Below are 25546 nucleotides of genomic sequence, written 5' to 3'. Positions count from 1 at the left end.
TTTTAACACAATATCAGGTTCAGTATTTTGTAATAAATTTATGACCCTTGTGTTAATGGCTAAGGAAGAAACTATGCTACAGGGCATGATTGATAGACTAATTGAAATTGGAAGGTGCTATGGCATGGAAATGAATGTGGANGAAATGTGGTGTTGGAGAAGGATGGAGAAGATCAGTTGGACCGATTATGTGAGAAATGAAGAAGTGTTAATTAGAGTCAGTGAGCAGAGGAATATCCTACACGAAATAAGAAAACGGAAGGCTAATTGGATTGGTCATGTTTTACGCAGAAACTGCCGTCTAAAAGAAGTTATCGAAGGAAAGATAGAGGGGCGGATAGAAGTGACAAGAAGACGTAAGAAGATGCTGGATGACCTTGGGGACAGACGAGGATACTGTCATTTGAAGGAGAAAGCTCTAGATCACATTAAATGGAGGAATTGTTTTGGAAGAGACTGTGGACCTGTCGTCTTGACAGATTACTGATGATGATGATTTTAAATCCTTTGTTTTTGTATGTATGCTTAGTAGGGTTTCCTTTAATAAAGTACACCCCTGAAGATGGCCACATTGGACTGAAACATGTCGAGGTTTTAACAACTTGTAATCAACTTAAGGAAATAAACTAAATGTATGAGGGGTGTTCAAGTTCTAAGGTGTCTGATTTTTTCTCAGGACTGGGAGCAGATAGATACATGCGGTTTAGTTTAAAATACGTGTGCACTCTTTGTGAATGCGTGACAGAGATGGCAGCACTGTACGGCACACAGAACTCTAGTGGTGGTGGTGGGAGTGAGGAGTGTTTTTGATACCTAAAATGGCAACGTTTTCGTTACAAGAACAGCAAGTAATCATTCGTTTTCTCCACTTACATGGTGCAACACCCATTGAAATTCATCACCAGTTGAGTGAGGCATGTGGTGATGGTGTCATGAATGTGAAAAATGTGCATTCATGGGTGCAACATTTCAAAGAAGTCCGACGTCATGTGAGAACGAACCAAAACAATCTCGGCCTCGCACCAGCCGGTCTGACAACGTGGTCGAGCGAGTTGAGAAAGTTGTTTTGGAGGATCGCTGATTGAGTGTGGAAAACATTGCCTCCAAAGTTGGCATTTCTGTGGGATCTGTGCACACAATCCTGCATGAAGACCTGCGAATGCGGAAAGTCCTCCAAGTGGGTGCCACGAATGCTGGCGGACGACCACGAGGCTGCGCGCATGGCGATTTGCCAGATGATGTTGAGACGTGATGAAGGCATGAATGGGACTTTCTTTTCATCAGTTGTGACAATGGATGAGACAGGATGCCGTTTTTCAATCCTGAAACGAAGCGCCAGTCAGCTCAATGGAAGCACACAGACTCACCGCCACCAAAAAAATTTCGGGTAAGCGCCAGTGCTGAAAAAATGGTGGCCATGTTTTGGGATAGCGATGGCATAATCCTTACTCATTGCGTTCCAAAGGGCACTATGGTGACAGGTGCATCCTACCAAGATGTTTTGAAGAACAAGCTCCTTCCAGCACTGCGAGAAAAACGGCCGGAAATGGCTGCACATGTGCTCTTTCACCAGGACAATGCACCAGCGCATCTGGCATACACGACGCAGCAGTTTCTTCGTGAAAACAACCTTGAAGTGGTTTCTCATGCTCCCTACTCACCTGACCTGGCCCCTAGCGATTTTTGGCTTTTCCCAACGATGAAAGACACTCTCCGTGGTCGCACATTCACCAGTGATGCCGCTATTGCATCAGTGATGTTCCAGTGGTCAAAACAAACTCCTACAGAAGCGTTTGCAGCGGCCATGGAATCATGGCGTCGACATTGTGAAAAATGTGTACGGCTGCAGGGAGATTACATTGAAAAGTGACAGAAGTTTCAAATTTTTTGTATGATTATTGTGTGAGAAAAAAATCGGAGACCTTAGAACTTGAACGCACCACGTACTTAAATGGTAACTTAACGTTTTGTTTATTACTACAGATAGTGTATCACAAAAATTAGCCCTGTTGAAGTACTATGTATTTGTGTTTCTGTAGTTCATCGTTGGAAGAAGAGGATGAACAGGAGCAGACGGAGGAGGAAGACGAGAGTAACATAGTGTTCAAATCAGACCACGAATTCTCTCCGGAATCTGATTTAGAAAATGAAGATGTTGAAGTACAGCCCACACGCAGGGCTAGAACTGCACAGAAAGGTAAACTTATTTCCTGGTGCTATGAAAGCTTCAGTTTCATTACTGCTTCAATAATAATTCTTCAGATATGCCCTCTTCACAGCCATTTTCCTAGACATTTGTGCTCTTATTGATCCCCTTTCCTAAGCTTCCTAATGGTCTTTTATTTAGGTTTCTCAGTAAAGTTGTTTGTTTAATGTTTTCCTTATGTATTGCACAGGAGAGTAACAGGTAAAAATTAAGTTGTCTGTGAACTTAATTAAGCTGCTCACCATGAAGACATATGGGGGAGATGAAGTGCAGCTTCACATGTTCTTTACTTTGACACTAACAGAGTAAGTGATCAGCTTCACTTCTGGGCCACTTATGCCAAGAGAAAGAGGTCCCCTACAATAAACTATTGGGTAGGAGGCTGGGTGGACCTCAGAGTCAGCCTGTACATTATGGAGAAAGGGGATATATATTCTCTTGCTGGCAGTTGAACCCCAGTCTTCCAACCTGCGGTCTAGTGACCACACTCAATAAGTTATTCCAGCTCCCTTTTCTAGCCCACTTTCTTATTTTGAAAAGATAAGTAGGTTTATGAGATCACCTTGCCCCCTGTGTGTCTTTATGTGTATCCCCCCTATCTTTCCTAAGCAGTGTCTCAGTAAACACATGCCTACAGCAATGAATACACATGTTCTGTGTTGTATCAGATACTCAGTATGTAGTGAAAGGAAGGTAGGTGATTAGTAGGGACTGGATTTTAATGCAAATGCATATTTCTTTCTTGCAACCAGAAAGTATGCTCGTTTGGCTATACTTGTATGTATGAATTACTTCATTTCTTAAATTTTGGACATGATTTGATGGTGCATATAAATGCATATTTTGCCTGTTTTATGAATAAGCATCATATTTTCGAAGATCTCTATTTATACTGCATATTTCCCTTTTAAAATGTTTTAATATGTTTTAATTTTATGTTTTCAATTATGGTCATGTGTACACAATTTTTCTTTTCGGTATTAGAATATGTTATATTTTAGCGTCCTGTTGCACTGATTTATGTCCATGATTTATTCTAACCGTCTTACAGTGCATACATTTATTCACCTTACTCTTCTCTCTTGCACTACATGTTTCAGCACAAAAGTGCCATCTTCAGGTGCTTTTCGATGTACGTCAAACTACTTCATTGCATGCCCTGCTGTCTTCATACTAAAATAACTAAAATATATATTCGTCGTATATATTGGTAAATTTTAAATATTAAAAATATTAAAACTGTTCAGGATTTATCATCCTTATGTCGTATCTCAATATGCGAGTCACACCTATCTTCTTCTATCGGAGTACTCTTCCTACTTTCGTGTGTGTATCTGTAACGTGAAATTGTTATTATTTATACCGCTTTCCAAATTTTATTTATTGTGGTATTATAATGTTTAATACTCACTGTGCTTTGTGTTGTGTCTTGCTCCTGTGACTGCGTGTGTTATACTGCTGGGCCTGCTGGGTGTGTGTGTGCTGTCTTCGTTTTGATTGAGTTATGATGTTGTGGGGGTATATGTGGTGGGGGTAGGTGGTGGGGTGGTGTTATGTTGTTCTGTGTAGATAGTGTATAATTCGTGATATATTGGGTTATATATTTCTTTATTTATATTGTTCATATGTGTGTTTTTCTTTGTCGTTCTGTATATATGATAGTTCTCCAATGTGTTCAAGTGTTGCCCCTTCCTACCTGTTGCTATGATATGAATAAATGTATGCACTGTAAGATGGTTAGAATAAATCATGGACATTAGAATATGTTGCATATTTGACTCAACATTTTGTCATGATTCATGTTTCTGATGCAGTACCCAGGACGGGACTTCCTCAATCCCTGTACTCGTAACTTGCTTCATCCGCGTATCATCAAAGTGGCCGCGAAGAGATAGTCGGTAGCGTTCACATGTAGCTGCTATCAATGTAATACAATTCAACCTCAATCCCTGTACTCGTAACTTGCCTCATCTGCGTACCATCAAAGTGGCCGCGAAGAGATTAGTTGGAAGCGTCCACATGTGGCCGCTATCAACGTAATACTATTCAACCGATAAGGAACTTCACTTATTTATTCCCGAAGTCTCCATGAGGTTTGTTACGCTTCTTCATTTGAAACTGGGGGCTGTTCACATTAGCGGTGACTAGTCTGTAGTTAAGTGTGTTTAGCTTCCTGTAGTCATGCCGAAAGTGAAAGTAAGTCAGAAAACTAAATTACAGCTGTATCAGCGGGATTTCGAAGGAGAGATGATAAGTACGGATAACAAAATTCTCTATTGCCGAGCGTGTGAGAAAACTGTTGCTTGTGAAAAACGCTTTCAAGTGCTTCAGCATTTGAACACTAATATACACAAAGAGAATATTAAAATTAAATCCACGAAAAGTGTTCCTGTTCAAAAATTGCTTAGTGAATTTTCTAATAATAGTTTTTCACAGTTTTCCTCTGATTTATGCAAAGACTTTTTAGTGGTAGATATTCTGCTGTGGAAACTAACCAGTCCTACTCTGAGAAACTTCATAGAGAAGTATACACAGTGCAAAGTGCCGGATGAATCTACTGTGCGCAAAAATTACGTGAAGCAGTGTTACGATCTTACAATTGAAAGCATTAGAGATAAGATTTGAGATAATTTTTTGTGGGTATCAATCGACGAAACACACGATTGTGAGGAACAGTTTATTGCAAATTGTATAGGTGGATCCCTTAGTAAGAATGAACAATCTACCCCTTATCTTCTTTTAGTAGAGGAATTTGAAACCACAAATAGCTCCGCAGTTTCTGAATTTTTTTATAAATTCCATGAATTTACTATGGCCGAATGGCATTCAGTATGAGTGCGTATTGCTCTTTGTGACTGATGCTGCAAGTTATATTATGAAAGCCGGTACTGCTCTTATAGTTATATTTCCAAATATGACACATTTGACTTGCCTTTCCCATGGGTTGCACCGTGTTGCAGAAACAATTCGTGCAAATTTTCCTCTTGTTGACAAGTTGGTGTCTTCTGTGAAGAAGGTATTTGTTAAAGCGCCATACAGAAAAGAAGCCTTTAAAGCAGTAGCACCGAGTGTTCCACTTCCACCAGAACCAATTTTAACGCGCTAGGGCACGTTGCTGTGTGCAGCGAGTTATTATACCGAACATTTATAAACAGTTAGGAATGTCGCGAATACATTTGATCCCAAAAGTGCAGCATCAATTCAAATTGCCCAAGATGTACTAAAAAGTGCAGAACTAGAAACTAATCTTTCCTATATATCTGCTCACTTCTCTCATCTTCCATCCGCCATTTCCTCACTGGAGGCAAGCAATAGTGATACTACTTTGTATCAGTCGTTAAGTGTGTTCAAAACCACTGTTTCCAAATTGAATTCGGTTCCTGGAAGAGTAGGTGAAGTAGTAAAGGAAAAAGTACACAGCATTCTTTAAAAAAGTCCAGGATATGAAAAAATTTTGTGAAATTGAAGAAATTTTGTCCGGTAAACGTACTGAACTGTCAAGTAAAAAGTCACTAACAGTGGACAAGTAGCGGCTTTTGTACATGTGCCCCTAAGTTCCTGTGAGGTGGAAAGAAGTTTTTCCCGCTATAAGGACATCTTATGAGACAATAGGAGCCGACTAACTATGGAAAACCTAGAATATTTAGTAATTGTGAACTGCAACAGAAGAGATGTTAAAAGTTCGGAGAGCTAAATGTGAGTACCATTGGTTTTTTAAATTTGTAATGAAATATGTTGGCTTTGTTGCATGATTTGTATTTAAGTATAGCTTTTTATTGCAAATGAACCATTCAGTGATTACATAAAATGAACTTAAAAATTGATTTGTTGGTCTTAAAATAATGTAAAATCAATTTTAATATTTGGTATAAATTTTTATGTGCATATTTTAGTGCATATTTCGGAAGTTTTTCATGCATAAATGCATACATATTTAAGGGGTTATAAGGGCATAAAAATCCGGTCCCTAGTGATTAGTTCTTCCCAAAACTTCATTTTATTAAGTTATAACTATTTCTAAAAATAATCTTTGAAATTTCCCTCCATTTTGTATGCCCTTATACATATGTGCATGTGTATGTTTCTCCCTTTGACTGCCTCTGTGGTAAAGTGGTCAGAGTTCCTGTCTACAGATCTAGAGGTCCCAGGTTCGAATCCCAGCGCTACCAGATTTTCTGAGAAGTAGTGGGTCTGGAACGGGGTCCACTCAGCCTCGAGAGGATACTTAAGGAGCTGCTTGAATGGAACATTAGCAGCTCTGGTCTAGAAAACCGAAATTAACTGCTGTGGGATTTGTTGCACTGACCACTTGACACTCTGTATCAGCTGAAGTTGGCACTAACTTTGCTGACAAGTGGTGATCGCTGGTCGGTGTAGTTAACTAGCAGACTAAAGCCACAGAATTATACATGTGTGCATGTATATGTTTCTCCTTTTAATTAGTTTATTTTATTAACATATTGCTGTTAATTTCTGTGGTTAGAGTCTGATGGAGAGGAGCCAGCAGATGATCATGCCTGCCAGAAGTGTGGTAAGAGCGACCATCCTGAGTGGATTCTGCTTTGTGACAAATGTGATTCAGGTTGGCATGGATCATGTCTGCGCCCAGCATTACTTGTCATTCCAGAGGGGGACTGGTTCTGTCCACCCTGTGAACATGTGAGTATTCTTTCAAATGCAAGTTAGAAATTGTAGCAGTGGGATTTAAGATTTAACCTTTAATGTACGGACTTTTAAATTGCCGGCAGCCCTCTGCAGCCGATATTTAAATCGCCCTAATTAATTAACATTGCAAACTTTCAGAAAAAAATCCATATTTTCTGTTCTATGCAACATAGAAATACAAACTAAAAACAACCTGAAAGACAATAAAATTTTCTACATATACACAAAGAGCAATTTTTACAAACGAAAATTAACTGTGATTATTTTGTCATGAATTGCAAAATATAATGTTATGAAATTCCAAAGGATTTAACCATTGTTTTTTCTTCAACCTTGAATCATGGTGATATTGTAAATATAATCAGAGTTTACGATACACTCTGACATGCGTGGCACTTCTCAAAGCAGTCCAACTCACACAAAGTGACATCGCACTTTTTACAATAGAAGAGCGTGCTTCTGCTTTTCTTATTTAGCGAAACACACGACACCGTCTTTGTTTCCCTTTGGTTGGCCAGTGTTGTGAATGTTTCACCTCCAGTCAACTTAGTTGGGCCCCAGGTAACCTTGGCCTCCCCCGAGAAACGCCACCGACCGTGATATTCGTCATGTGATATTCAGCTTTGAGACTTGGTGATATTGTTAATATAATCACACTGTATACAATAATATTACTGTACGCGAGTTTGAACTGCGTCACTTTACAGTTTCACTTCAGTCACCTCACTATGATAGTCACACTGACACGCGTGGCACTTCTCGAAGCAGTCCACTTCACACAAAGCAAAATCACACTTTTTACAATAGAAGAGCGTGCTCCTGCTTTTCTTATTTAGTGAAACACATGACAACGTCTTTGTTTCCCTTTGGTTGGTTAGTGTTGTGAATGTTTCACCTCCAGTCAACTCAGTTGGGCCCTCATAACTTTTGCCTTCCCCCGAGAAACGCCGCTGACCATGATATTCGGCTTGTGCGATTGAATAATCATCTTGGGTGAGGGGGGTTTCTAGCAGAATCGAATAAATTATGTTGATAAATCAACACACTCACCTGTTGGTAATACTTGCAAAATAGTGATGCAAAGTAAGTATAATACTAGTCGAAAAAAGTGCCAGTCCGACACATACTAAAAGTCGCAGTAGCGAAGATGCCTTTACTCACAAAGTAATACTGGTTCAGTGGGTTTATACCTCTTCCAAGACGCAAAATAAAAATGATATATAAAGAAATATATGAGTCTGACGCTGACTTTCTAACTGATAATTCGCCACTGAAAACCAATCCTTGAATGTGTCAGACTTCCTTGAAGGCCCTGGAAGCCCTCTTAATGCAAGCACCGATAAATATTTCCTCATCAGTTCTCGAAACAAAGCTGGGCTATATTTGGCTGACCAGGTCATAAACAGTCATATCTAAAGGTAAATAGTATCAAAACCAGTACTGTGTTAAACGATTTCTTTGCTCAGAGCTAAGGAATGAACCACTGACATTACCTCGCATAGGTTTGTTTTGGTTTCAAACCCAAGGTCAAACTGTCAGCACTCGCTAAGAGTGCATGTGTCCTGCGTCACATATACGTGTCATTCCGCCAACTCCGGTTGCTGCTTGCGACATATATATGTGACATTCTGACGTTAAAGGTTAAACTGCACTATATGTAATGTGAGTATATGAAATTCCAGAGCTGCGTCCATTGAAGGTTTTTTCCTTTACAATTACAGACGTTCCTGTTAACAAATCTGCAGAATAACTTGAAAGAATTTGATCGAGCTTTGAAGCGTCGTGAGAATGAAGAGTTACGACGCAAAAGGCTTGCATATGTGGGCATAAGCTTGGATAATGTACTTCCAAATAAGGAAAAGGATGCTGGAGCAAGTGGTAAGCAATTCTTTTGCTTCAGATTTAGCATTAGTCTTATAATTATTTTCATGTGTGTGATATATCTGATACAGAACTGATCAGGTGTAGTACAGTGTATCAGAAAATGAAATATACAATTCTGGAAATGAAGATGCTAATCTTCAGTATATTCCTTCTCATAAAATAGCATCTTAGTGGTATTGTGTTTACCTTATGTTTTATTCTGTTGTTACTAGGTGGTGAATCAGATCATGCCTCAAAAGCTGGGAAATTATCATCGTCATCATCATCATCTAGTTCGGATTCAGGATCCTCTTCAGGTGATGAATCTGAACCATTATATCACTTGAGGGAAAGACGTCAGACCCTATTCAGTTATCGCTTCAATGAATATGATGATCTTATCAATTCAGCCATTCAGGTAAAAGCAGTTTATTTCACATTCAAAGCTACTAATTGTTGTGTACTGAATTTTGCAAGTGTGTTGCAACTCAAAGTAATCCCCCTGGCTTTAATGTAATGTATGTAAGGGGTGGGCCATAAAAACCGGTCACTGCACTGCGACCTTCAATGATCTATTGTGCTTCCCCTTGGATTAGCCCTTTATTAATCCTACACTTTTAATAAAGTGTAGGACCCTGCTTATGGAGGCGTCATAAAAGTCACTTGGTTCCGTAAAGAACTGACCCAAGTGACAAAATCTTAAATAAGCTATGGCCTCACAATCACACAGGATGTGTGGCTGATTCATTTTCTTGTACGCACCTTTCACAGGTTGGGTTATCTGTCTGTCCCAGTTTGGAAAGGTGTCTTTTTAGGTGATGTTGTTTGGTAAGTAATCCTGCCACCCATCTTAGTTGATCTCTGTTTAATCTCAACAGATCCTTCCTTCTTCTGGCAGAGGGTCCTGCATAAAACCCTTTGCCTGTTTGAGTCCAATTATGGATTCCCAGTATTTTCTATGATTTCCATCAGTCCAGTCCCTGAATGCTTTCTTGGCAACTCCAATTGAGATGCTGCAAGCTGGTTCAGGTCCTATGAACGGCTGTTCAGATCCTGTTCTTGCCAGTTGATCTGCGGCTTCATTCCTTGCAATACCCTCATGACCTGGCACCCATATTAGTATCCCCTTGGCTTTAAGTCCATTTACTCTACAAATCAGGGTATATCGTACCTTTTGTAAGCATCCTGGAAAAGTACTGTGTGTGTGGTCATGATGTTATTCATGACTGACAGAATTGTTGCTGCTGAGTGGCTGGGCCTGTGGATATTGGGAATTAGTGGGAAGGATTTTTAAGAAATGTACCTGAAGTCCTGTAATATACACTTCATGGGTAAAAATAAGTATGCTAAAACTTTGTTTTAGAAAAGTACAAAGTAAAGCAAAGTATTGTGCATTATGTAGATTAGTCTTCTGGGATTTGATAGATATCAACGTTTCAGAGAAACATCCTACCTCCGTTAGTGTGCCACACGCTTCAGCGCGTGATAATGACTCATGTGTCACTTTTCTTGGCTTCACTCAAGCACACTTATCAGATGTAGGCTCACCCAAGGTCTACGTTTATGATCACAGTACAAATCTGATGCACTTATATCATGTTTTGGTTAATAAAAGACCAACTCATTGTGCCTCTTGGGAGAGCAGAGGTATTTCTTTCTCAAGGGTGTAACTAATGGGGTGTGAAATCTTAATAAGTGGCGTAAATATTAGAACGATTTTGGGCAAGATTAGTATGTTGGAATCAGGAAGATGTTATTAATGGAAGTAAAGATCATATTTCAGTTTTTATGGATATATAAATACAGCAACGGTCTTCTTACATAAATAATTTCTCATATTACAGAATGTGTTCTAAATAGAAATTTTGAATTGAATTTACTATACTTAACTCCTTGAAATACCGGAATTTAAATTCCCAGGTGCTCCTCACAGCCTAAATTTTTAAAGGCTGTGATGCATTGCTTTGATAAAAATTTTGTCTTTTAGTTACATTTTGTTCGAAATTTATAATATGTAAGGCAAGTGAAGAACTGTCATTCATTGTCCTTACTTGCATTTTATCCTGTGTCACACTAAAATTATGTTTTGTTTAACTTACAAAATAATTACCTGCTATTTGTTTTAGACATAGCTTCTGAAATAATGTTGCACTTTTGAAATGTAGAATCTTTCATGAAGTGCAGCGCAGCCATTGTTGGAACTGTGTATCATCTGTTTTGTATTGCCATATAGTATCTACTGCCGGCCTATGTTTAGTCTCCATTCTTTGTTTTTTGTCTTTTAAAAACTTTTTTGTGTGTTGAGTTTCTTGTAGAAGTGCAAGATGCACAGTCCAACATCACATTCACTGCACATGTAATGACTCTCTTATTCTTCTTAGGGTTTATCACAAGATTTATGATGCTTTGGCATTTCATTCTTTCAGTAAGGAGCACCAGGCACATAATGTGGAAAGCGACATTCTGTCAGACGTTGAGGAATTTTCCCGCTTGAACACCTTCCATTTCTGGATATTAATCTTCTTTCTGTATATCATTTCAGAAGCCCTTTGATGATGCTCATTTGAAAATTTTGTCACGAGTTAGTGACCAGACATGGGGTTTAGATTGGTTATTGGATTTATTTACATTTAAATATGCAACTACAAATGATTATAACACTTTCATTAATTTGCACATTCTAAAAATAACTACATATTTATCTTCGCTGGTCTTTGCTAGATAGCAGCAGAGCTATTTTTTCTTCCGTGCCCACTGCCAGCCACCAAATGTGACTGTTTACTGCCCTTGCCAGCACCGTCATTCTGGTTCTGAGTCCCATGACCATATATTACTGTCCAAGTCCACGTCCAAGTCACATTGCGACTGATGGTCAGTCAATCTGTATGCTTTGGTGTTGAGCCCCGGCTGGCGCTCATGAACAGATTATTTTATTTTATTTTTTTTTCCTTATATGAAAGTTGCTGTCCTGTCCATTTGGGGCACCCTCTCTGATGAGAGGTTGGGTCTGTCATTTGTCAGTCATAGTCCGTAATAGTAAGTTCATTGTCAGTATTTACATATATTTAAAATTTAATCTTTTAAAAAGCAGTTCCTTTACTGTTGCATATTTATTCGTTGCCGTGGAAATGTGTTTACTGTGCTGCTGTGTAGCAACAATCACTTCTTGTTCCACTATTCACCCATCATGTCACAATATGGAAGCGGCATACTTTTCTCATTCTGCATTATATACATTACCTGCACATTGAGCAGTGCTATGTCAAGAATATGAAGTGCCAATATTTTTATCATTTCATAGATTTACAGCAATATTGAACATAGCTCAGCAGCATAACATTCCAGTCTGCTGCACCCATTTTACTGCTATAGTTCACAATATATTTTGGCTTCATAATTGCTTTTTGCTTTCCGGTACTCACTAATTAATCTGGTTGAAGGGTGGAAAGCATTCTTACATCCTGTCTTGTCACACCATTTCATGGTTAAAAGTGTATCACTGATCATTGACTGTACATCAGTTGTTGAAAGCTTTTGTGACAGAAGTGGCATACCTTTCCTTATGCCCCATACAATACCACAGGAACTAGTTTTCAGTCTGTGAAGAAACAGGAACCATGCAGGACTGGTGCACCAGTTATATTAAAAATGAATGAAGCTATCCTGAAATACAGTCAGGAACTTTTTGAAAACATCAAACATCTTATGAAGTCAGATGCTTTTTATTTGTTTTTTATTATTCAAAAAGAGAGGCATTCTTAGAATTGAAGGGATTCTCTCTCTTGCCATAGTTACCAAGAAAATTTTTGAGCAGTACATCTTTTGACCAGTATTCGTTCAGAGAGTTATGTTTCTCTGTAGGCATCAGATAGCTGGAAGGTTAGTGAATAATGAATTGGATAGAATGTGGAAGGAAGTGGTCAAGCCATAGTTTCAGTTACTATAAGGTCACTTGCCTCGAAGGACTTTGGAAACAGTCACAATAGCCAGTCTAAGTCAAGAAATTGATGTAAGCCACAATGTAATTTTCTACTAATTATCAGTGTGTGATGCATTTACGTCTTCATTTACGTATTGACTCACAATATGAGGTTTTGCTTGTTGGTGAGGAGATGTGCTGCTCTGTTTCTTTATCCAGTAATACCATCTTTTCATGTCTGTGTTCATCCAGCATCCCTTCCTAAAGTTTCAAGGACTTTGGCCTAAAGTATTTAGACTTGAGGTGAGACCTAGGCAGTAAGTAAAGTAATATTCCATGTGTAGGAGAGCGCAGGATTGCATTTCTCAGATAAAGTGAAATGTAAAATTTCATCGCAACTCTTTTTCATTCTTGTGGGACAATTATGTCACCCAAGGCCAAAATTTCTGTAGAGTGTATGATAGATAAGTATTTCTAAGGAATTTGAAACCTGTTTGGAGTTTTATAATCAGGAAGTGATCTGTGTGATGGATTTCTATTATTTTCAAAGTGGAGAAATCTCGGTATATGTAGCATCTGGTCACTTCTCATGGCTTTTGAGTAGAGCAGATTATAATACAGTTGTAAACCAACCAGTAATCAACAGAACATTTCAGTTGAATTGTTAAACTTCTGCTTTGTATTTGGGAGATCCCAGCATCATTACTCAGCCCAGAAATGGGCTGTCTGGACTGATATTTATGTGGTTTCTCTCGGTCCGTACAGGCAGATATCATAGTCAGATGGGCTTATTGTGACTGAGGTTTTTATGGTCTTCCTCAGTCCCTTCAAGCAGCTACCTTAAATTAGGCCACAGTCACTTTCGATGCACATCCTTTCCAATTCATTGTTCACTAACCATCTTGTTATTTGATGCTGTATATTCTGAGTAATTGAATGCACTGCTAAATAAGCCAAGAACTGTTATGGATAAATATATTGTCCTAATTGTTAAGTCCCATTGTGCTTCAGTGGTTGCCACTGGGCCCAAAGTTCATAGGCTCAAACCCAACGAAGGTCAATGGATTTTTAAGGTTAATGAGAAACCGTAGCACAACTTCGTTAGGAAGGGAAATAAAGCCAGAGCTCCCATGTCATACATTTGTAGCATGTAAAAGAAAAACTTTGCACTCATGATAAGAAGTGGATGAAGGCAAGGTTAGATGCCATATTTGATTGCCCACAAAGTCACTGTGGTTGCACGACTGCAGAGGCCTGTGGCAGACAAGAGTGGGAAGGTCACCCAACCTGACTGTAGATAGCTATATAACGTAACACCAAAGTGATGTCTGAATAGAAAATGAGTTACAAGCATGTCAGTCAACTGAGGTGGAAAGCACAAAGGTCTTAATCGTCAAAGTGCAGAATTAGAAATGAACCAAACACCCATCATTGATTTTTTTTAATTAAAGTTGTTCCTGTGCTTAACTAATTAAGTCCTATGCCATGAAGCTGTGGGCGATAGATTCACATTTTCTTGACCTTGGCATTAGTTGGAAGTGAGTGGTCAGCTTCATGCCCCAGCCACTTTACCCCCATGGAAAGAGCCCCCAGTATCCATTGTATAGGAGGCTGGGTGGGCCCCAGGGCCAGTCTAAACGATGTGGAGAAGAAAAAATTCTTGACCCTACTGGGACTCAAACTTTGACCCCTGTGTTGTCTAGCCTGTAGCCAGTCACTATACCAACTGCGCTATCCCAGCTCCTAACAATATTGAGGCCCACTGGAATTATCAGAGATATGAAATGATATCCATTTCTTTAGTAATGGTTTAACATCTTTTCTATCATGTGTGGTCTGCAGTTGGTGGTGATTTATGATGCAATGAGAAGAATTAGTAATATTGTAATTGTAATATTTTAGTAATATAATGTGGTTAAAATATTAACCACTCATTCACTATGTGCATAGTTCACAATAGTTTCTAAGATAACGACTCATCCTCTTTCAACCTTGTTTTTAATAAATAAACTGCCAGTATGGGAAGGTTTAATGTGAAATTAATTAAGGTGAACATTTACAAGGGCTAGTTATTTGTATACAGCCTGTGTGTATTTCTCAATTTGTTTATTGCTGGATATAATCATGGAATTGAACATTTGATGTAGTATTATTGGAGCATAAATATGTATATGTGTTTAGGATGAGCTTGAAGCTGTAAAAGGAGCTGGAAATCAAGGCAGAGGCAAAGATATTGCTACTATTGTGAATGCAGAGAAGGAAGAGTTGGCAGCTGCTGGTGTGGGATTGGAGGAAGTGGAAAAGGATAGTCAGAATGCCAAACAAGATGGAAAATTGACAGAGCTAGAGGATGAACAGGAAGAAGCAGTGGAAGCTGAGGAAGAGGAGGAAGATGGCTATATTCCACCAGTGAGGAAGTTTCTGGGTAGGAAGAAACATAGACGTCTTAACAGTCTCGATATTAGCAGTGAGGATGACGCTGACTCTGATGAAGACTTCAAGGGAACCAGGTAATGCAGTGATTTAATGTGTTTTAAATTTCTTTTGAAGTTGTTATGGTATTCTTGTTTCTGTTTTTGCTGGAAATTGTTACTGTGCAGGCATAATCCTTAGTGAGTGATCTCATGTTGAACATGCACCAAAACCACTCTAGGCTTTATTCCTGACTGACCTTCAGCCTTTATTTCATATGTCATTAATGTACGTAGGTAAGTTAATAAGTTAGTTACAAATAGATAAAGAACTTAAACAAATAAGAGTACTGATTTGAAAAATGCTTTAATTTCTCAACATAATCTCCCTGTACATTGAGGTACTTGTTGCATCATTTCACAAGCCCCTGAAAACCAGCAGCATAAAATTCTTTGGGCTGCTGTCAGAACCAGGCGGTGACTTCCCTTTCTATATCTTCATCTTTGGGAAGATGTTCCGACAGGAGCCCAAAGAATTTTATGCGGCTGGTTTGGAGGGGCTTGTGAAACGATGGGACAAGTGCCTCAATGTACAGGGAGATTATGTCGAGAAATAAAATCATTTTTCAAATCAGTACTCTTTATTTTTTTAAGTTCTATATCCATTTGTAACTTACTTATTGACTTACCCTCATGTTAGGAATTAATTTGATGTCAGTGATCGTGTAATTGTATTTATTTGTGGAAAAACTGTTCTTTAACTACATATATAGAGAAATTATTTCTTCATAATTCAGATTCTTGATTTAACTTAATAGTCTTGATTACCTTCTATAATGCAGCAGTATTAATTTAACAACATTCATTCACACTTAATTCACTTGATTTAATTTGCATAACTCCCATTTAATGAAAACCTCATGTTAATGTATGAAACAGAAAAGGAATAGGGACATCACTGTATGCAGAATATTCCATGCTTAATTTCTATTCTGTTATGCTTTCTTTGCTCAAGGTGTACACACTCCACCTACATGCCTCTGATAGACTGTCTGATCAGTCAGTAGTAAGGACATCTCTCCCATCTGTTGTTATCACACAGAAGTAAAAAAAACTACAACTCTGTCCAGTGTAGACTGAGTGGGAAAATTAGTGGTTTTTAGTGTTGGTACCATGTGGAGAATATGTCTATCCAGTGATGACTTCTGTTTTGATAGTTCTCTGGTGCAAAGCCTCATATATATGCTGGTTTTAAAACTTTAATATTTTGTCTTAGCTCCCACAGATGGTTTATGCTGTGCTTGGCTTGTATACCCTGTCTTGTGTTGGTACAGATGTCTGGAGATAGGGACTAGCTCTATTGATTGGGCCCAACTGAGTAGGCTTTACCCCAAGATGTAGACAGAATCCAGTATCCAAAGAGTTGTGTTTTGAAATAAAAACAGAACAGTGTTTTAGACAAAAACAGTATGATGGCTAGTGTCCAGAAACGTAATATTTGCATAGAGGGAAGGGATTTAATAACATTTTGGAGCTGCAGCAAAGTTCCAAGTAGGTGCATAATTCTGTTGTGAGGGAAGAGCTTAAGATGTGCCAGTGGTGGCAGAATCACTGAGCTTGGCATGTTATTTCCCAAGGGAAGTAGTATGAAGGAGACATGATGCAGAATTGAGTCATGTAAATGATTATTTGTATGTAGATAATTTCTCACCTTTTAAGGACTACCTTGTAAATAATGATGTTCATTTTCTTTCTTCACATTGGTGTAGTATATTTATTATATTTCTATTTCAGCTCAGAGGATGAAGATGAAGAGGAAGAGGAAGAAGAACTGGAATTAGATGAGAGTGAAGATTCCGATGTGGTAGGCAGAAATCGTAGGGGAGGCTCAGGTCGGCGCCGGAGGAATGCAGAACCAGTTCGCCGTTCAACACGAGCTCGTATTACTCGCTTTGATAAAGAATTTAGTAAGTTTATCTGGCTAATTACTGAGATAATTCAAAGAGTAATGCAAGTAAATTTGGCCTTAATGCCACTGTGTACATTAATAGTTAGGTTTTGTAAGTAAGTTCTGGGAAGCAGGGATAACACAGTCAGTATAGTGACTGGCTATAGGCTGGACACCCGAGGGGTTAAAGTAGGGTCAAGAATTTTCTCTTCTCCACTTCATCCAGATTGACTCTGGGGTCCACCTAACCTATCCAATGGGTACTGGCACCTCTTTCCCTGGGGGTAAAGCAGCCGGGCCGTGAAGCTGACCACTCACCTCCAACTAGTGCCAAGGTCAAGAAAATGTGGATCTATACATCCACTCCCCTATATGCCTTCATGGCATAATACTTAATTAGTTAAGTGCAGGGGCAGCTTTATCTTTTAAGTAAGTTCTGTTGGACAACACTGAGGACTCTCACATAAGAATCTGCCATCAAGAATATATTTTGTCACATGTTGGGTGTATGTCATGTGACAGATAACTTCACGCCATCTTGGATCAAGCGAATTTATTCCACTCGCTCTTACGCTTATACAGTTTACAATTTCCCAAATTACTGCAATCTGCAGTATCACAAATACTTCTCCTGTAATCATTTCCATTCACTCGATACAACCCGACTCGGCGACTGCTAGACTGCAACTGACTTGTTGCTCTCTCTCTAGTTACTGGCTCAGTACTCACTACTGAATAGTGTTCGCTGCTCCTTATTTAGGCTCGGCACGGACAACACAAAAAACGGTTACGTGATAGGTACGACTGTTGCGTAACGTTGTGTTTACCGATTGCCTAGCAACAGTCATTGCATGGGCTCCCCTGTTGCATGACGCCATGTTTACCATTGCCTAGCAACAGACGCACTACTGTTGCGTGACATCACAGCCTAGCAGGGAGGGGTGTTTACCGAGCATTGTGTAATGATGGAAGGATGGGGGGGATGTGACGTCACTTGTGAGAACGTGGAGTTCACGTGACCCCTACTTGTTGTTGCGCCATCCACGTCACACTGCTTCCTTCTAAAGGTTGTTCATCCCGAACAGCCTAATGGTACATTCCGTTCCTTTTTCTTTCCGTTGCTGTGCTTGCTGTGTCTCCTGTTGTTTTGGCTACTCCTCTTGCAGTGACTATTCTCTGGCCATTACATCCTCCCTTTTTTTTCTCACAATTACACCATTTACAATTATACCACTACTGTCATCTGCAGTATCACAAATACTTCTCCTGTAGTCATTTCCATTCACTCGATACAACTCGACTCATCGACTGCTAGATTGCAACTGACTCATTACTCTCTATCTAGTAACTGGCTCAACATGTGACAATATTATAAAAGTCAGAATCTGTCATAAGATAACTTTTATGCAGTTGGGACAATTTTAGCATACTTTCTGTATTTTGAAAAAAGAAAGTAGGCTTATGAAATCAGCATGTTGTCTGTGTATCCCCTCTATCAACTTTTGAATGCCAGAACCAATCTTTATGAAATTCAGTATGTATATAACAGCACCTGAGCCCACCTCAACAGTGTATTTCATTAGTCCCTCCCATCAGCCCCTGTAGGTGTATCTCCATATCATTGCTAGGCAACAGCTCAGTAAAAACATTACTGTGGCAATTAATACATGTGCAACAATAGAAGAATTGTTGTATGTGTTTTTTGTATGTGGTCTGTGTCATCAAAGGAAAATAGGCAGTTCTTCCCAGAACTTCTTGTCTGTATATGTGAAGATAAATAAATATATGTGTAATGTATCCTGTTCCAGATTGAATTTTTGAAACCTACTGTGCAGTAATGACATGAAGCAGAGTGGGTTTTATATTGCTTATAGATTTTGCACTGTTACAAGAACATCATTAAGCCGTAATAGTATGTGAGAAGTAAGCTCATAATATGAAACACATTATGTCAGAGATTGTAGTAATGTGAAGTTGTTTCTGGTTTTGCAGTTAATGATGACAGTGATGAAAGTATAGAGCCACGCCGCAAAAAGACTCGCCGATTGTGGCAGGACTCGGATAGTGAAGAAAGTGATTCAACATGGGGACAGAAGAAAAGGCGGTAAATCTAAATCTCTATTTCTGTTGCATGCCAACTGATTACAGAAGATTCATATTGAAAGCACCTTGACGTAAGAGAGTAAATGGTTGATAAATTTTGAAACCAGAAGACAGATCATTTCATACAGGTATAAGGAAACAGGAAGCTGGGATAGCTCAGTCAGTGAAGTGACAGGCTGTGGGCTGGATGGCCAGGAACTAGGGGTTTGATTTCCAGCAGGGTGAGGGTTTTCTTCCACGTGTTTATACCAGCTCCAGAGCCCACCCAGCCTTGTGTTCAGTCAATATGAGGAGTTCACCTGGGAGGGGGGGGGGGATGTGAAGTAGCAGGGGCCTGAAACTGATTAGTCACCACCATCTGGTGCCAAGGTCAAGAATATTGGCACTATACCTCCACTTCTTATGCCATCATGGTGTGATGCTTAATTGTTTATGCAGAGGGGAAATTTTACCTTTTTACCTTATAAAGAAATAGTTTGCAAATTCTCGTAGTAATCACATCAAGGTAACAATAGAATTTTAAGGATATTTTTGAGGGATTAATTTCACATAAGCCTTATACCAGAAATACTGGTTGAGGTTTAGAATTTTGCTCCTGAACATCAGATCATCCTTGGTCATGGAAAATGCAGTGAAATGTTAATTATTAAAAAGAGCTTATCATGTAATTCAAGAAAAACTTATGTTAATTGGTGCAGGGATGGGAACATCCAATATGAAATGAAATACTCTATTTTATGCCCATCTTTCATGCATGCACATATGGGGCGGACATGACTGTGCATGCTTTGTTGGAAGACATTGGCATTAGCCCAGTCCATAAAATTCAAGTAAATTTAAGTATTGCAGTATAAGAGTATATATATATATATATATACCTTCTGCTCATTCATTTTCACATTATTCACTGTATGGAAAAAAATATTAGAAAGGATTATGTCTTATATGTGTCTGGGTATGATATTTGAGTTTGTTTCATTGTCTGTGGTCCATATAAGTTAATTTTGGCAGTAAAAATGTTAGTAATGCGCAAAAGATATGTTTATAAATATTATAGTTCTTATTATGTTATTTGTATTTTTTTTGTGGATATTCAGAAAACATCACTTGGACAGTCACAAACCTAAGTCAAAGAAGAAGAAGAGAAAGAAGCATATGAAAGATTTGGACGATGAATACAATAAGAATAAACCTAAGACTCCAAGGGTAAGAATATTTAATAATCTTAAGATGATTAAAGAGTTGAAAGATGATGTTTCCAGCATTGCAGTAGGCTAATTCCCTCTTCAAAGAGTCCTCCAATTGTATGAAGAATTCACTGTTTTACAGTCAGTATTGAATCACAACAGAACATTGTTTATTTTTTAATGATGTGCCATTAACAGAGATGCAAGAATGTTCCCTTTTTTTACTTTAACTCAAGTTAATTGAACTTTTAGTGAAGCAAACTGTTTATGAAAGTTTTGATGTAATATTTCACTATGCAGAGGGAAAGAAACAAAACCATAGTTTTACTTTTTTTTTTTTTATTGCTAGTGGGGTGAGACTAAGTCCCTTGTACTGCTGCCACTTCTGACCTGTTGTACCAACCCCAGATGATAGGTGAGGGTGATTGTGGAGCAATTGGTGGAATGAAGATTGGCAGGGGAAACCGAAGTACTTGGAGAAAACCTGCCCCAGCACCACTTTGTCCACCACAAATCCTACTTGACCAGACCAGGGATTGAACCCGGGCCACCACAGTGGAAAGCCAGCGACTAACCGCTTGAGCTATGGTGCGGCTTAGTTTTACTCTTCATATACATCTGTTTGCAATGGTTGTTTGCTTTCAGATAAAATATGGAGGCTTGGATGATGATGAAACCTCTCCTTTGCCTCGAACACGTGGTAGAAAGATCAACTATCAGGAGGTAGCTGGATCAGAGAGTGAAGAGGTATGTTAAGTGAATAAATCAAACCCAACTGTGTCTCCTGTGAAATAATACAGAGGGCTTGAACATTATGCTAATTAATCTGCTGCAGGAATAATTTTCCATTGACATGACTCTGTGATTGCCCAGTAGTCATTTTAGTATGTTCACAATGAAAAATTGCTTAAGTACTCCTGTCGGCTTTGCCATCTCTGTATGTAATGATTTGCCACCCATTGAGTGGATTTTCATGGAATTTGGCATTGGAAATTCTACAGAAACTCATCAACACACTCCCTTTGGGGAGGGAGTTAAAATTGGGCAGTAGTAACGGACACTTTGTCCGATGACCTACATACGTGTGTCTTGAGCGTATCTTACTAATATTTGTTGGAGCAAAAAATGTTTTGAACAAAATGAGTAAAAAAGAGTGAAACATGCATTTTAAACTTAATATGCTTTCTTCCTTAAGTATTACAATTTTCAAGATGATACAAAAGGGAGTAAACATGCCAGAATTATTATGTTATGCATACATTTCCTATCTTGTTCATGTCTTTCTTTAAGTTCCAAAAGTGCCTGGTCACCCTTATTCTCTTTACTTATTACACTGAGGGCCATATGAAATATCATATAAAAGGTGCAATATAATTGGAAGGAAGACCAAAAAGTTAATATTCATTATAGAAGAATACTGTAATATTACTAGTAGTTGCTATAGCATTCTGACGATGGTGTATAACACACTGATATATTGGGTTTTTGGACTTTATCCATCGTCCTGGTTTTTAAGATAACTAATAAAAACATGACGTTTCGGAAACTGGATCTGTTTCCGTCCTCAGGTGAAGGAAAACAGCTATTCTGTTCCAGTTTCCGAAACGTCGTGTTTTTATTAGTTATCTTAAAAACCAGGACGATGGATAAAGTCCAAAAACCCAATATATCAGTGTAATATTACTCTTCCATATTGCCTTTGAAGCAGGTAAATTAATTTGTAGCATCTGAGTTACTCAAAGTGGTGATTATTACAAGCTCTTTCTTCTGGGATATAACATTTTATAGTCACTGAAAGTCAACTTTCAACAGCATGCATGGCTTTAGACCCCAGGAGATTGAACTCTTCAGGTTATTATTATTTGTTTCAGGAATTGATGAAGGCTGTGACTAAGCAGCTAGAAAGTGAGGAAGAGTATGTGGCAAGTGAAGAAGAACAGATGATGTTGGAAGAGGAAGAGGATGAACCAGAAGGTGAAGAAGAAGTGGAGGGAGATGCAGAAGCAGAAGTCAAATCTGAACATAAGCCTGAACCTGAACCTGAGGAGAAAGCAGAAGCTAAAGTTGAGGCTGAAAATCGAGAAGAAGGATCACAGGTAGAAGAAGAGCCAAGGAGAAAGGAACCAGCTATTCAGTCAGGTTAGCCTGTTTCATTTTTATAACCAAAACCTTGAGGGGGGGGCTGACTTTGTTATTAGTGTCAAGGAGCGTTATATTACAAGGTGGGTAAATACTGTATTAGGAAAGTTATCACTTCCATTTATTTGTCTTATGTACTTACACAATTTAATTGTAGTTAGCATATTTTGAAGCTAACTCTGAAATGTTTCAGTTGAGGAAGAGCCTCCATTGAAAGTGGGAAGGAAGAAGAAAGAAAAATCTGAAAAGAAGCCGCGAGCTGTGAAGAAGAGGAGATCTCCAAACAAACCTAAAACTGAGAAGAAAAACAAAACTGAAAGGAAACCAAGGAAGGCCAAGCCAACACGAATGAAGAAGCAGATCATCCGGGATGATACTGAGGATGAGCTGGAGGAGTTTGGTGAAGAGTTCGAAAATTTGGAAGAAGGTGAAGTAAGGCTCGGAACTGTGTTGGCTGAAAGGGAAGAGCTAATGGATGAAGAGCTTTTGGAAGAGGAGTTGGTAGATGAAGAAAAAGAAATGGATGAAATGCTGGAAGAAGAATTACTTGAGAAAGAGATGTTAGAAGAGGAAGATGATGATGAATTCCTTGCTGTGAAAGAAGCTGAATTGGCCCTTCAGCAGGCAGAATTAACCAAGGCTAAAGAGAAACGGAGACAGAAAAGAGAAGCTAAGAAGCTTGAGAAGAAGGAACAAAAGAAGCGGGGTAGGAAGGCCAAGAAATTGGATGAAGTTGAATCTGTACAGCCTATTTTGATAAGTACACTTGCAGACAAAAAACACCCTGTTCAGAAGAGTGCAGAAATTGAGTCAGAACTTTCAAAGAATGTAGAGCCACTGCCAGTAGTTCCACCTATCATTTTGCCGGTGGTCTGTACATCATCACCTGCCCCAGTAGTGTCAACACCAACACCAGCAAAAAGGAGGGGGAGAGGTCGTGGGAAAGCAACACTTGCTGCAGCAGCTGCTGCTGCTGCTGCTGCAAGTGCTGACACCACAACCACAGGTGTTGCTTTAGCAGGAAAACTCCCTGCTAATGGTCAGATGGGGTCAACACCTCTGAGTGGTATGGCATCATCTTGTTTCCCAGGTCCAAACCAACAGCCACAGCAACTGCCCTTCTGTACACAGCCCCCACATTCAAGCAGTAGTGTCATAACACGAATGTTGCAGTCACAACCTGTTTCAGGTGGACCACAGAGTTTCACAGCTGCAGCCACAGCCATGGGACACAAGTACTTTGGTGGTCCAGGTAATGATCAGTTACCATTGGTAGGCCCAGGTTCGGGTAATTCAGGATCTGGACTAGGTGTGGGAACTGGTCCTTCAGGTCGGGGCGCTGTAAGTACAGCACAATCATACTCAATTCCAGCTCGTGGCCGTATTCCATCGCCCTACCGACAACCTCCTCCTCTCACTAGCTCTCCCTCTGGCAGTCCAGGAATATGTTTACCACATTATGCCAGCCCAAGAGGGTCTCCCATCCGCCCACCACCAGGTTCTATTCAGCAGACAGCCATGTCACCATTACGGATGAGAACTTCAGGCCCTGGATCTCAAGGACCACAATTGTACCATACATCACACCATCCTTTAGACCCATCACCTTCCGGTGGAGGTCCAATTGCAATTGCACCTAACAATGGTGTTCGGCCTGGGGGAGAAGGTTCTCCTCTACACCAACCACCAACTCAGATTCCTCCATCAGCTGGAAGCCCACTGGCTGGAAAGCCTGGACCATCGCCAACTTCCCACAGCACCCCACCACCCCCACCTTATACACGAGTAGTTCCTCCTCCTATGCATCAACAAGTACCTCCACCTCTTATTAGATTTCCTCTTCAATCTGCCGATGGAAATCCCCAGGGCCGACACCCTCAGTCACAGTTCCCACCCTCGACAACAGCAGGAAATCATCTGCAGCAAGCTCAACATTCCCCCCCTCCACATCAGGGCAGGAGTCCTGCTCCTGGTAATTTCTCTCCATACCACCCGCCTCCACCACCCAATTACCATTATGGTGCATATCCACCTCCTCCACCTCTAGCTGCCGCAGATGATGCCCTCCCTCCCTCAGCATACCAGGGTTCGCCTTACCCAGACCACTATGCTTCTCCAGATGCCTCTCACAGTTTGCAAGCATCAGATGGCAGCAACAGTAAATCTTACGATGAGGAAGGTGGTGGTGAATTTGGTGGCCTCGTGTCATACTTCTCCAGCCAACGAGAGGATGACCTTGACACGTAGCAAGGTGAGGCAGTGTGATTGCTTTCAGTGATGAATTTGCTGGGACAGATGATTGTGACATTGAACAGGTTGTTCATATGTTCTTTAATTCCTTGAAACTTTTCCTTCTTAGTGAGTGTGTCATGAATATTTTGAAAGTGCAACTAAACATCACATGTTTATTCAAACAATATAAACTTTATCAGAGATGTAGGAAGTGCGAAAGAAGGTAGTTTAATGACTTCAACTGAACTGTGTTTTATACGGATGAACTATTTGTCAGTTTGTGAAAAGTTTTAGTTGTGTGAAATGTAAATAGGTGTAAATAACAGTGGATTAAATGTACTATATGATGTTATACAGTAACATATATTTAAAAGAGTTTCAGCACGAAACGTTTATACTGGAAAAGTGATAGATGTTTTAAATGACAGACATGGAATGTTGTGAAGATGGGAAAGTAATTTTTATAGCAGTGGTATGGAAACATAAATATCTACATATTCTGTGTTATTAACGTTAATTATTATTTTTTCTCAAGAGGCATTTTAAAGGCTGCATTTTACCTTGTGTGGCACACAAGCACCCAAAGATATTAATTTAACCTCTAAGGTAACTAACAGTTCTCTGTCATTTCTCAAAAAAATGCCATAGGTGAAGCTCACAGTTAATAGGGAAGTCAGAGGGTTTACCCTTGGCTCTTGGGTATATCAGGTACAGTGCAGTCGCACTTTATGTGAACTTGAAATATTGCAATATAAAAATATTTAAAAAATCTCACTTTTTGTGTAAAGTTTGAAGTAATGCAAATCCTTAAAAATTACATCTATTCATATGAAAAAATTTGTGTTGAATTACAGGTTTCTTCAGGAGAGCATC

The 25546-nt window shown here is 39.3% G+C and overlaps 1 protein-coding gene across 1 annotated transcript in view; it reads left to right on the top strand.

Annotated features, from left to right (window-relative positions):
- Positions 1 to 25546, top strand: part of LOC111874640 (microtubule-associated protein futsch) — a 74352-nt gene extending 48806 nt beyond the window's left edge. The window contains exons 8-18 of the mRNA XM_023870296.2: positions 2040 to 2197; positions 6690 to 6865; positions 8593 to 8749; positions 8968 to 9152; positions 14835 to 15163; positions 16859 to 17031; positions 19005 to 19116; positions 20213 to 20321; positions 20948 to 21049; positions 22174 to 22441; positions 22635 to 25546. Coding sequence (XP_023726064.1) covers positions 2040 to 2197; positions 6690 to 6865; positions 8593 to 8749; positions 8968 to 9152; positions 14835 to 15163; positions 16859 to 17031; positions 19005 to 19116; positions 20213 to 20321; positions 20948 to 21049; positions 22174 to 22441; positions 22635 to 24688 — 3823 coding nt within the window. The 3' untranslated portion in view covers positions 24689 to 25546. The remainder of the gene's footprint in view (positions 1 to 2039; positions 2198 to 6689; positions 6866 to 8592; positions 8750 to 8967; positions 9153 to 14834; positions 15164 to 16858; positions 17032 to 19004; positions 19117 to 20212; positions 20322 to 20947; positions 21050 to 22173; positions 22442 to 22634) is intronic.

This window comes from Cryptotermes secundus, unplaced genomic scaffold (genome assembly GCF_002891405.2).
Source record: "Cryptotermes secundus unplaced genomic scaffold, Csec_1.0 scaffold56, whole genome shotgun sequence".
Lineage (NCBI taxonomy): Eukaryota > Metazoa > Arthropoda > Insecta > Blattodea > Kalotermitidae > Cryptotermes > Cryptotermes secundus.
The sequence above is the reverse complement of the archived record's forward strand: the minus strand, read 5'-3'. Positions and strand labels throughout refer to the sequence as shown.